A 12,252-nucleotide genomic window follows, 5' to 3' on the forward strand; every position below is an offset into this window, starting at 1 on the left:
GTAACGTAACTTAAAACATTTTAGGATGAAGACATATTTTAAGGTTTGGTTAAGGTTAAGGGTTAGGTTAATGCATCTTGTAGTTGTAGGTTAAGGTTAAAGTAAGTCTGCAGGACAAAAAATGTAAAATGTACGTCAATGTCCTCTGAAATCAACTGTGTGTGTGTGTGTGTGTGTGTGTGTGTGTGTGTGTGTGTGTGTGTGTGTGTGTGTGTGTGTGTGTGTGTGTGTGTGTGTGTGTGTGATGTGTGTGTGTGTAGTTTTGTAGAGAGGAACTGTGTGTGGGGGAGGAGAATATGGAAGTGAATTATGCCTTTTTCAGAGGGGAGGGGTGCATATATGTATGTGTAGGTGGGGGATGGGTGAATCGCACACTGTATGTATGTTCACTAAGTATGTGTGGGCTGGTTTGTGGTGTCGATGTGTGTGTGTGTGTGTGTGTGTGTGTGTGTGTGTGTGTGTGTGTGTGTGTGTGTGTGTGTGTGTGTGTGTGTGTGTGTGTGTGTGAGAGAGTGAGAGAGAGAGAGAGGAAGAGAAGAATGTTTGAGAATGCATGAAGAAGAGAAAATGCATTTCATGATTTTGTGTGGATGAACTCTGGCATAATTTTCGGGTTGCAGTGTGCACATGGTTATGTTTCCTACATGTATGTCTGTGTGTTTGTACAATATTCATATGCTTATATATATATATATATATGTGTGTGTGTGTGTGTGTTTCCATAATGCACGTGATTGTGTGTGTGCAGGTATATTTGATATAATGGTATGACTTCTATAATAGTGAACTGTAGCCTGTGTGTGTAAATCAGCAGCATGTGCACATCTGTGTGTGTGTGTGTGTGTGTGTGTGTGTGTGTGTGTGTGTGTGTGTGTGTGTGTGTGTGTGTGTGTGTGTGTGGCTGGGATAGCATCTCTTTGTTTATATGCCTCTGTGTACATGTACTGTATCTATTTGCAGATAATGGAGATGTGTTCTGTCATTAGGATCATTTGTACGGACAGAAAGCTGCAGTTAATCTGCTCTGGTTGTATTGAATGGCCTAATTCTTTTTCTCTCAGACACACACATTAATTATTTTATTTACTATACCTGCACCCAATGTGATCATTTACACCTTATCTTGTTCTCTGAAGTCATTAGGACCTCTTGATTGACTTTTCATGAAACTGTTTAATAATGTTCACAAACTGAATAAATCCTATTATACCAGCAGGGGAGAAAAGACAATCCGACAGTTTACTGCAGGGATACACATACAATACTATTAACTGTCTAACTTTAATTTTGCTGGGAATTAAAAAGCTTTTTTGCCTTGTACTAATTTACTGATTCAAGACACTGTGGATGCCTTTTCTCTTTCTTTTCTTTCCACATGTTTGACATCTACAGATGTAACAACATTAATTTGATTGGGATGAATTCAAACAATTCAATAAGATTTAAAACAGTCACCCCACAAAAAAGTGTGTACAATTTAGTGGCCTCTAGTGGTGAGGGTGCAGATTGCTACTGACCAAATACCCCCTCCAAGAACATAGGAGGAGCTGCATTGGCCTTTAGGTAATACAAAAAAGGCCTTCCATAGTGCCACTGTTTCATTTGTCCATTCTCAGCTTCTGTAGAATCATGGCGGTGCAACTGTAGAAAACTCCTGCTGTAGATTTAAAAGTTTATTCTAAACACTGCAATTCTTTTTTCTGGTTAATTTGGACAAATGAAACCTCATTATGAACATTATATTCCATTTCCTCTCAGAAAATCTTACTATATTCTACATATCGGTCCATTAAGACATTATATCACACACTGGGCATGTTTGAAAAGGAGCATTTTATTCCTTTTTGGCTGGATCATTAATGTCATCCCCCTTCTCTCTAGCCCCATATTTACTGTCTTCATTGTTCCTATCAAATAAAAAGCATAACATTATCTTGAAATCAACAGTTCTTACCATGTTGTTGTCCAACCTCTTTAAAAGCCAAAAGTTTTAGCTAACTGAAGGCAGGAAGAAAAGCCTGTCGAGAGGAGAGATACGATAATCAATTATCTAGCAGTGCTTACACTTCAGCACTCTTGATTGCTTATAGTGTTGTATCCAGTTGTTCCAATAAAAAGTGACAAAATTAGCTATGTCTCTAGTTTCTAACTTCACAGCCTGGCTCCTTTCTGGCTCCCTTTTCACAACTGGCCAGTCGGATTGTTGGTCAGGACACTGGGGTTTCCTCTTTCCAAAACTGTTTCACCATCTGACAAGCCCTTTTGATGAAACACACTCGGCTTATAAACAAAACACCAAACCACTGACTGCCATGTAGTCCTGAACAACCATGTCCAACGCAGGCATTTTGGCTCTAGCTTGTACAAGGTACAACAGCCCAAAACTCCCATTTCCATCTCTAACCAAGAGAACAGCAGATGAAGCATCTGTCATTACTGTAAAACCTATGACATCCTAGTAGACGTGGATGGAGAAGCATGGACTTACCATGACATGGTTCCTTCTGCTGTTGTTGTTGATGTTGGTTTGGAGTGTTATACATTGCCCGAACCACAAACAGACCTTTTGCCACACCTTAGCTCCACTGAATTAAAAAACATGCGTTGGAAGCATTAGATCTGGTCTTTTCAAAGCTTTCATTTGCCTTCATGGTGGGAGACTGTAGCAAACTTTCCATTCCCTGCTGGACACAACATTGGGATACTGAAGAATGGCGGACATATGGGTCTTCAGCAGCCTCTTCACTGCACTGTCCTCAGCTCTCAAAAACCAAAAGCTCTGTGCATAATCTTAAGAGGGGGCTGGAAGACTGTTGGTCATGTCTCCAATGTCAAGACCCAAACCAAAGTCAGCTCAAATAAAAAACATCTCGTAGAAACAATGGGTAGACACCAAGCTCTGCCTCAACAACAGGACAGATGGCTCGAGGTAAACACCACTGACATATCAACTCATCAACAGTGGCCTTCACCAGAGGTACAAAGATGAGAGGCAGCTCACCTTGTCTGAACTGTTGTCTAGATAGGTGTTTTCTGCCTTTGACTGTCCCAAAACTAAGTTCAACAACTTGTTTTAAACAACTCAGCTGATAGAAATACACTTTGTGGTCACAGCAGAGTTCATTTTGGACACAAGACCATCAGAGTGTTTATAGTCAGTGCTCCCTGCAGACAGACATTTTCTTTGATGCTGCATTATATATAAAGATTTTTCATAACCATTTTCTTCCTTTCCCTTTACAGTGCCCAGTCTCTTGCTCAGTGTCTTTCCTCACATCATGTAGTTAAGCTTGGCTCTCTGGGTAATGAATCTCTTGGGCTGGAAATTAAATGCTAGTTTGATGGATTATACATACAACTGTCAACAATTTCCTGGATTCACAGAAAGTGACTGAGGAGCAGAAGGTTGTGGCTTAACAGCATACAAGAGAGGAGATACAGCACTGTACAGATGGAGAGAAAAAATCGGAACCTCTAAGTTCCGATCGAGTACCACAGTACAGACCACTACACTATAAATAACCCTAGGTTCACTGTGGTATTATTGTCCAAATTAATATCAATCACAATGTGCTGTAATTTGTTTGAATCACACTATTAATTAAAAAAACAGGGGCACACATGTACGAGGAATGCTGGATCTGCATGGATACATATGGCAAAAGAGTTTGTGACACACATGGACTTTTATAGTCACTGAGGATTTAGACACATCAATACACTTTTGATACACACTTATACACATCAATACACTCACTATTTAAATTTGTTGCTATTAAATTTTGACTTTTGAACCATAAAAACATTGACTGACGATCAAGATGTCAAAGCCTTATTGTACAACCGAGCCAATATAGGCACCTCAATTGAAATTAAAAATAAATAATAAAAAATGAATATAAATATACAAACACAGAGGGACAAACGTGTATACCTGACAAGAAAACGTGTTCATAGTTGTAAGTGAATACATTACTGCAAGCAAATATAAAGAAAGACAGATGAAATAATTTGAATAATGCAAAAAGATAAAATAAACAATGAATCGAGTTGAAACATTAACACCTAACTAGACCTCTAGATGGAGCACATTGTGCTATTGAGCTCTTCCGGGAATTAAAAGATAGTTTAGTGTCACAACTACTCTCATCCACTGAGGAGGGCTCCCCCAAATATATATTTGAAAGTCGTGCTTCTTACGTTATTAATGAAAAGATGACTTCACCGTGTTTGTTCGAGTTGCTTTGTTCTTCCCCTGCTCTTATTTTTTTCCCTCCCGACATAACTCCAGCTTTTACTTTGTGAGAACACACACATCCGGCCCTGCTGCTCGCTGAGTGCCGCTGGCTTGACGGAGCAGCTCTTTGTATACCTGCTGGTCCGGAGCAGCCGCGGCACGGAGCAGACGCGCAGCGGCAGTGGAGCAGCACCGAGCGGCACAGCAGCACAGACAGGGTCCGAACCGAAACACGCACCGGCTAGTGAACACAGACAGTCGGTAACAGAGCAGCGGAAACCGGTGGGTTTTTACAGCGCAGCGTCCGTATCAAAGAAGTGCGTTTAACGGGAAGTTTGCTCCCCAGAGCCGCGGCCACCGGAGCATGATAGCCGGCGTGGAGAGAAGAGCATCAGCCTAAACTTCAGCGACTCTTTGAGCTCGCTTTGTACCGGCTTCATCCGCGTGAAACCCGCATTTTATTACGTGGTAGTAGCTGCAGGACTCGCTGAAAAGCTTACTATAACTTCATGAACAAATAAAATAGAGAGTAGCTTATTTTTTTTTGCCGACAGAGAAGAAAGAAACTCGGAAGCAGAGTTCAGCGGTGGAGAAGTGGATGTATTGTCAGCCATGGATGTGACAGTTTACCCACCTCCTCCTCAGCCCCTGGCCGTGTCAAACCACACCAGGCTCGGGCAGCTCTCCTACCCGGACCCGGCCTTCGGCAACAACAAGGTAAGACAGGAGCGACACGAGCAAATGTTCTGCTCAAACCACGTCTGCTCCCCATTGTGCTGTGATGAAAGTCACCTTTGTGCTACTTTAACCAGCCTCGCTGTGCATTCATCTGTTTCTGCTCACTCAAATTAAGTGGTAATTAATTGCTTTATTAGGCCACAGTTAATTAAAGCAGCTAATGAAGGTAACTGGAACCCCCCCCCCCCCCCCCCCCCCCCGCACCCCCCCAGTGGCTTTATTCACACCAGAGCCGCTCACTCACTAGATGATACACATGATCTAATTCCGTTCATGATACACGAACAACAGCTGTAATTAAAACGTAATACTAGTGGTTTAAATATGCTCCACGTTGTAAGTGCTAACAAAGGAGTTCTGATGACATGAGTTGATGTTTACTAGAATTCACAGCAGCACCTCTGTCGTGTACCTGCTCTGTGATACTTACATTGGTGTATGGGATGCTCTGCTGTCTTTCTGCCTCCAGAAAGCAAGGTCAGGGTCAGAGTCACTTTCAGAAACATCGAGGAGGATGCAAACAGGTCAGAGGAGTCTATATGCACAGGTTTGCTTGTTATCAGAGTAAGATGTCTGGATACGTGAGGAACGTACACATGGGGCAGACCCTGCACATTTGACAGTGATGAATGACTTCATTATTTCAGTAGGTACGGATGATGAGTGCAGCTAGTAGAGTTAAAGACAGATAATTAACCTCTCTTCAATCTTAGCACAATTAAATGGAACAGACACGTTGCACCTTTTCACTTTTACTTATTTTTCTTGTAAAAATAATAATATTGCTAAAAATATTCTTAGCTAACAGTGATCATGCTGCCGCAGTTCGGTCATCAGTTTTATGTACATGTATTTTTGTTGCTGAGGCGTGTAAAGGAAAATCATAAGAATATTAAACAGACAGCGAGTTATACATTTGTACAGGAAGCAGGGATGTAAACTTAAAGAGGATCCGATGATATTTATATAAATCTGACTGTATCGATGTGTTGTACTTCTCATCATTGCCCCGAGGGTTAATTAAATGTACACTAGCTGGGGAACCAGGGGCTCAACTCTGACTTGTGTTGGTATAATTACCTCTTCCACTGGGTTCACACTGCAGTGACACACTCACACCCTTTCTGTTCTTTTACTAGCTGCTTAAAATCTTAAACCATCTCTGTCACTGTTTTAATGAACGGAGTCTCAGAATAACTGTCAACGGTGACGCTGCCGTGCAATTACAGAAGCATGGACACTTAGTTTTACCCAAATACCCAGGGTGCAAACTGCCTGCCAGCGGGTGTCTAAGGTACCCAGACATCTTACTCTGACTTTTATTCCATCAAAGTTCCAACTGAGATCTACTTTTAAACAGGATCTTGGGAGTATAGTATGTTTTAATGTCCTGTTGTTGGACAGTTTTTTCCCCCTATACATGTAACTACTGTTTTTTAGTGGAATAAAGAAAAGTCTACAGCAATGCCATGTACATAGAAAACAGAGATGCTACCACTGTAAAAACAAAGAACAAAGAACAAAAAACTAAAAAAAGAAAATAACTTGTGTAGAGGCCTCTGTAGAATGGTGTGATCCGCGACGGTGCACAAATGTGGATTTCTTGGGCATTTTTCCAGATTTTCTTCTTCAAAATTCTACTGAAACTAGGCACTTAATAGAGTGCATGCCTCCTCCCAGGCTCAGCAGTCTCGTCATGAAATTCACATGATCTGGATTTTTATTTGGATCTGCACCAAATTTCATGCACTCATAAATATGAGTCCCCTTAATATGCCCGGATTCTTTTTTCATCAAATCCATGAATTATTCCCTGAGAATATGTGAAAATATATTTTAAAAAACTCCCTATTACACAATGGTTAAGAAAGTGAAAATAAATCCTGGATCTTTGTCTGGACCCCAAAATGTAATGGGTTCTTTCTTGGCCCATGTCCCATCCTTCTACCAAGTTTGGTGAAAATCCCTAGTTGTTGTTGTGTAATCCTGCTGACAATTAGACAGGGATGAAAATATAACCTCCCTGGAAGTCCTAATGTTTGGATCTTGATATAAAATATAAAATTTATGGTGTTGAGATCTACGAGTTTTTACAGTTTGGTGCAAATTATGAAAAGACCACCTTTTGTGTTTATCTTTCTATTATAAGAACTAGACAGATGTGTTGGATTGGTTGGCCTTGGCAGAGGTATGTGCTAGTAGTAAATACTGCATACAGGCAGTATGTAGTTTGGAGTTTTACCTCAGTACATGCTGGTTGAGCATTAACATAAATATCACATTAATATCTTTGTGAACAACATCATAGTTTTTTTGTGTTTTATTTTAATGACCTCTTTTTATAACACAGTGAAAGACTGAACTATGTGTAGTATATATATATCAATCTGATGATTCTTAGCGGTGAATCTAACATGAAGCATAGAAATGCTCTACCCTCAGAATCATGAGTGTCGTAAGGGAGCGTATTTGTTTCAGAGAGAGAAAGAGAGAGAGGCTGGAGATGTAGAGAGCAAGAGAGCTCTGTGGTTGGGGGTAGGGACTGGAGAGAGGTAGTAGGACGGTTGTTGGGGGTAGGGATGATGTAGATGAGAGAGAGAGAGGGAGAGAAAGAGTGAGAATGAAAGAGAGAGAGAGAGAGTAGTGGGGGTGGGGCCGGGGCCACTAAGGTTTGCGCTATATTTCGGTGTCTTTAGATTCACCGCTCTGTCGGCCTGATCATATTACTGTGTCGGGGAACAGAGAGAGGGGGAAAATAGAGATGGGGGGTGTATATAAAAGGGAGTGTGTGTGTGTGTGTGTGTGTGTGTGTGTGAGAGAGAGAGAGAGAGAGAGAGAGAGAGAGAGAGAGAGAGAGAGAGAGAGGCATGTCTGACAGATGTGTTAATGTAAAGATGTAATGCCTGTAGTGGGCTACATTTTCCATCTCACCTAAACAGAGAAATTCCAGTGCTCTCAGAAAATACTCAGATCCCACCAGTGTTTGCACACTTCATTTAAAGATAGAACATTTAACAATTCTTCATTAAAATATTTAAAAACAACTAGACCTATGTTATATATTTTGTTGACTTGTGTACTTACACTATCCAAAATGTTTCCAACATTATTGAAAACCAGAGAAATCTCCAATTATGCCCAAGCTAACGGAATGTTTTATTTTGGCCTCTGCTATAACTTCTGGACCAATTTAAAATCAAATTGACAACACCATAAAGTTATGGAGGGTGAGGGAAGTAAGGGCTAAATACTTACTGAAGCCATTTATATTATTCTTATTACAATTACATAAATCTGGTGCTAAGCACTTTGGACATCGACCATCCACCCTGACCTCCTCCCTTGTATTGTGTGTGGAACAAAACATGGCAGTAACTATACCAACCATTGTACTGACACATCATGTAGGAAACAGTGATGTTTGCCCTTTTAAACCATGAATGGAAAAACAGAGCGTCGGTCAGTTACTGATTATCAACAGAAACTGTTGATAATCCATTAATCATAATATATTTGGGCAAAAACATTGTATGATTCCAGCCTCTTAATAATTTGTTGCTTTGTTTGATCTTAACTGTATAAAAAAATAACAATTCACAACATGAGATAACGTCACATTTGGCTGTAATGAATACATGTGTTGTAACTGTAACTGCAATAGTGTCCTGATCGATTATAGACAAACAAAATGAATTAGAATCAGTTACTTGATTCATTAGCAGATGAATCGGTAATGAAAATAAGTTCCTACTAATTAGTTGTATATAAATGTAATTAGCCGAAGACAGTTTTGAGGAAATAATCTTTTGTATTAAACAGGAAACTTTCAAATTTAGTGGCACACAAGTCTTTTCTTCAGAATTTAAACTGTAAGGACCATGCAGATCATGAACGTCATTACTGTCAAAAATCCTTTTCTGTTTTTATGGCAGAGACCATCCCAGAGCCAGCATATCCTCTCCCTCTCTCTTTGTACTGCCCATAGTCACTGCTGTTGAGTTGTTGCAGTTGGTTATTGATTTGATATATATTCATTTCTTTAAATCTTTTGTTCTTTTGACCAAATGGATCACTGAGTGGCCCTTTAAGATCCATGTAACGTATATGTATGTCCATTTAAGGCACCCACATCAACTTCTCGTTTTATTGGTAACAGGATGTAACATCAGTTAGATTGTACCTTAAATATCAGATGGCTCTGCATATTTGTATTGCTCCAACAGTTTGTACTGCAGGACACATCCACTCTTTCTGTGTCTTTTCTTGTTAATACTACCATCGACACTGAAACTTCTCGTGAATGAAGTGTCACAGGAGGTGTCTCTGTGGCCAGCAGTCAGCACAATGTCACTGTTTGTGATACTCGTGAACGGCCGGATGGATGAACAGAGGTGGATGAGCCATGCTGAGCCCTGATTGGGTGACAGTGCTCACAATGAGTGTCCACAGGCACGAATATGAGCAATACACTTAATACCAGAAGTGAATAAGATGTCACCTGCTGTAATCTTGTGAGGTGACTTTGGCTTCTCTATGAAATTATACACGTATTTGTGGTGTAGCCATTTAAATACATAAACTATTTACTGAACTTGCAGCCGTACAGAGAGTAGACAAAAATAGAGAGTGATAAGAATGGGATGGGATGAATCTGGGAGAGCGGGAGAGGAAGGGTCGGGTGCAAGAGGGACGGGTAGAGGGAGAGAGCGCCTAATGTAAACATGATGACTGTGAAAGCTGGGTGAGGTATTTCTAAAGCAAATAGAATGGGAAAGAGAACAGGCAGCACAGAAGTAGGCCGTAGGCTACGTCCACACTACCACCTTTTTGTTTTAAAACGCATCAGTTTTGCTGTCGCCAGGCATTCATACTACTCCCGAGCTTCCAAACCCCTAAAATGGAAACTTTGGGAAATTCTGCTCGACCTGTTTTAGTCTGAATGGACGGAAACGAAGATTTTTGGAAACAATGACATAAACAGCCATGTTCTGTAACGTCCATGTTCGCACGAATCACAAGTCCTTCTAATCCTAACTTTCACTAACCGCTCCAAGATAAGAATATACCATTGATCTTCCTCGTTCGTAGCATTTTATACAACTAAGCAAGCAACTGCAGAGTTGACAATTTACACTGCCCAGTGTTTGTGAATGTCCATGTGCTGTGATTCAGGTGCGTTAATATGGTTAGAGATCATTTTCATTTTATTTTTGTGGATCTAGCCTTAGTGAATAAAAGGAGAATAGCGAGTGGAGAAAAGCAAAAAAGAAAAGAAATTGCACGGGTGAACAGGATGAGAAAATGTAGAGAAATAAAATCTAGACCAATAAGAATTAGAAGCCATAATCTTGTGATCTGGCGCTCTAAACCAGTGCTGTGATGAGTCAAGAGGTCACTTCATCTGAAGTCATGACTTGTTTTCAAATCATGCAAATCATAGGATTAGCTTAGTGGGTATGCTGTTTAAACTGGACTCAGATATGTGCACAGCTCTGGTGTGGTATCATCATCATTTTAAATTGATAGCTTGAAAATCTGAGCCCAGTTTTCCATTTGTGGCCTCAGACTTTTGGACCCATGGTTTCAGTTTTATGGAGAAACCCACTGAGCATGGTGCACCAGCAAGAGCAAAGTTTTCTTCATTTACTCTGGCATGCTTTTAAATTTGCTTCTCAAAGTATTGTGGGATGGCAGACAAAACTGAACTACTTAGTGAAAAGAAAAAAGGGAATGGTTTAAAGCTGGGACACTTTTAAATTAATGCTATATTAACATGTATGATAAATAACTGACAAATAAAATAAAATGCAGCTGGGAGACGAGAAGTTTGTTTTCTTTCCTAGTAGAAAATTATTAGATGCCTTTGTCACATTTTTGACATGCCATTGTAGGAAATGGGACAAAGCTATTGTCAATGCTTGTTGCACCTGCAATTATACTACTGTGACCCGTCAAAATGTCTGCTGTGGGAAAAAGGCCTGTTGTAGTGGGATTCCTATTTCACACATGGTATCTTGCCTTCAAAATTACAGATACAAACCAAAATAAAGCTTCCAGCGCACAGAATTAATTCAATCTATGGCGGTAACGGGGATGCACATGCGAGTGCACAAAGGTCCCTCTCACAAGCAACAGATTCCAAGTGACAGGCATACAGATTAAAGAGTGAAACAGATGTTACGAGAGGGAAAGAACTGCATTGCATATCACAACTGAAGCTGAAACTATGAGGTCTGACTGTCTGTGTGGATAGCAAAAACATTATGGACCATAGAGAGAACGGAGCGCTGCAAATTAGCATCGAGCAAATAATTGATAAACCTATCGATAATTTTTTTTCCGATTAATCTAACGATTAGTTTCTATTACTTGATCAATATTATAATGAATTGATCAAAAATGAATATGTAAAACTTATGTCATTTATATTTATTTAATCATCTTCTCTTAAATACAAACAAATATAGCATAAAACAAAGTATGCACTGCAGGGCATTGTTCCCCAACAAAAACCAGCCCAGTCTGAAGTGAGAGAAGTAACGTCTACCATATGCTGCCAGGATTTACTACCGTAAAGATGGAAAAAGCTGCGCAGGTTAAAATAAGACTACCATAAATGCGTGAAATGTTGCGCAGGTTAAAATAGAAACGCTCCATCAAAATCGAATTATAGGTCTGGGTCCGCATAAAACAGCGGCAAGGTCTGGATCTGGACTGCGGTCCGCCTATTGGTGACCTATACTTAATATGATCGTGGGCGATTTTTTTCGCTTTAGCTTGCTCTTCGGGTGAATCCATGCTTTGACTGCAGCCACCTTCCAACGTTATCATTACTTCTGAAGGAAATGTATCTCAAGTTGGACAAAAAGCTAACACAAAGTTTACATTTAAATGATTTACAAACTTTAATTAGGACTCATAAGATACATGCACAAAAAAATCTGCAGAAGCTTTAGGTCTCCACTGCTCATACAGGCCTTCATAAAGCCCGCCTCCAACCCAAAGCTGTGATTCAGAGTCACCTTGGGGGACAGTTTATTATCATCACACCCTCTTCTCATCGGTGCTCGTGTGTATGTGCACGGCACATACTTTATGTTGTAGTAGTAATAAATCTGCTCCACGTGAGTTGGCTGAGTTAACTTATGGTGATTGCTGGCGACTAGCCACGGAATAAACAGGATGGTCCATTCTAGTGTGCAGAATAATCCACTCTACAACAAACCCACCGAAACATTATTACAGTTTCAGTCAGTCAGATCTAGGGTTAGGGTTAG

At 40.3% G+C, this 12,252-nt stretch overlaps 1 protein-coding gene across 1 annotated transcript in view; it reads left to right on the forward strand.

Moving 5' to 3' along the window:
* The first annotated feature begins 4,358 nt into the window (after positions 1–4,358).
* Positions 4,359–12,252, forward strand: part of tox (thymocyte selection-associated high mobility group box) — a 46,223-nt gene continuing 38,329 nt past the window's right edge. Inside the window, exon 1 of the mRNA XM_034612713.1 lies at positions 4,359–4,954. Coding sequence (XP_034468604.1) covers positions 4,850–4,954 — 105 coding nt within the window. The 5' untranslated portion in view covers positions 4,359–4,849. The remainder of the gene's footprint in view (positions 4,955–12,252) is intronic.

This window comes from Hippoglossus hippoglossus, chromosome 17, assembly GCF_009819705.1.
Source record: "Hippoglossus hippoglossus isolate fHipHip1 chromosome 17, fHipHip1.pri, whole genome shotgun sequence".
In the NCBI taxonomy this organism is placed as follows: Eukaryota; Metazoa; Chordata; class Actinopteri; order Pleuronectiformes; family Pleuronectidae; genus Hippoglossus; species Hippoglossus hippoglossus.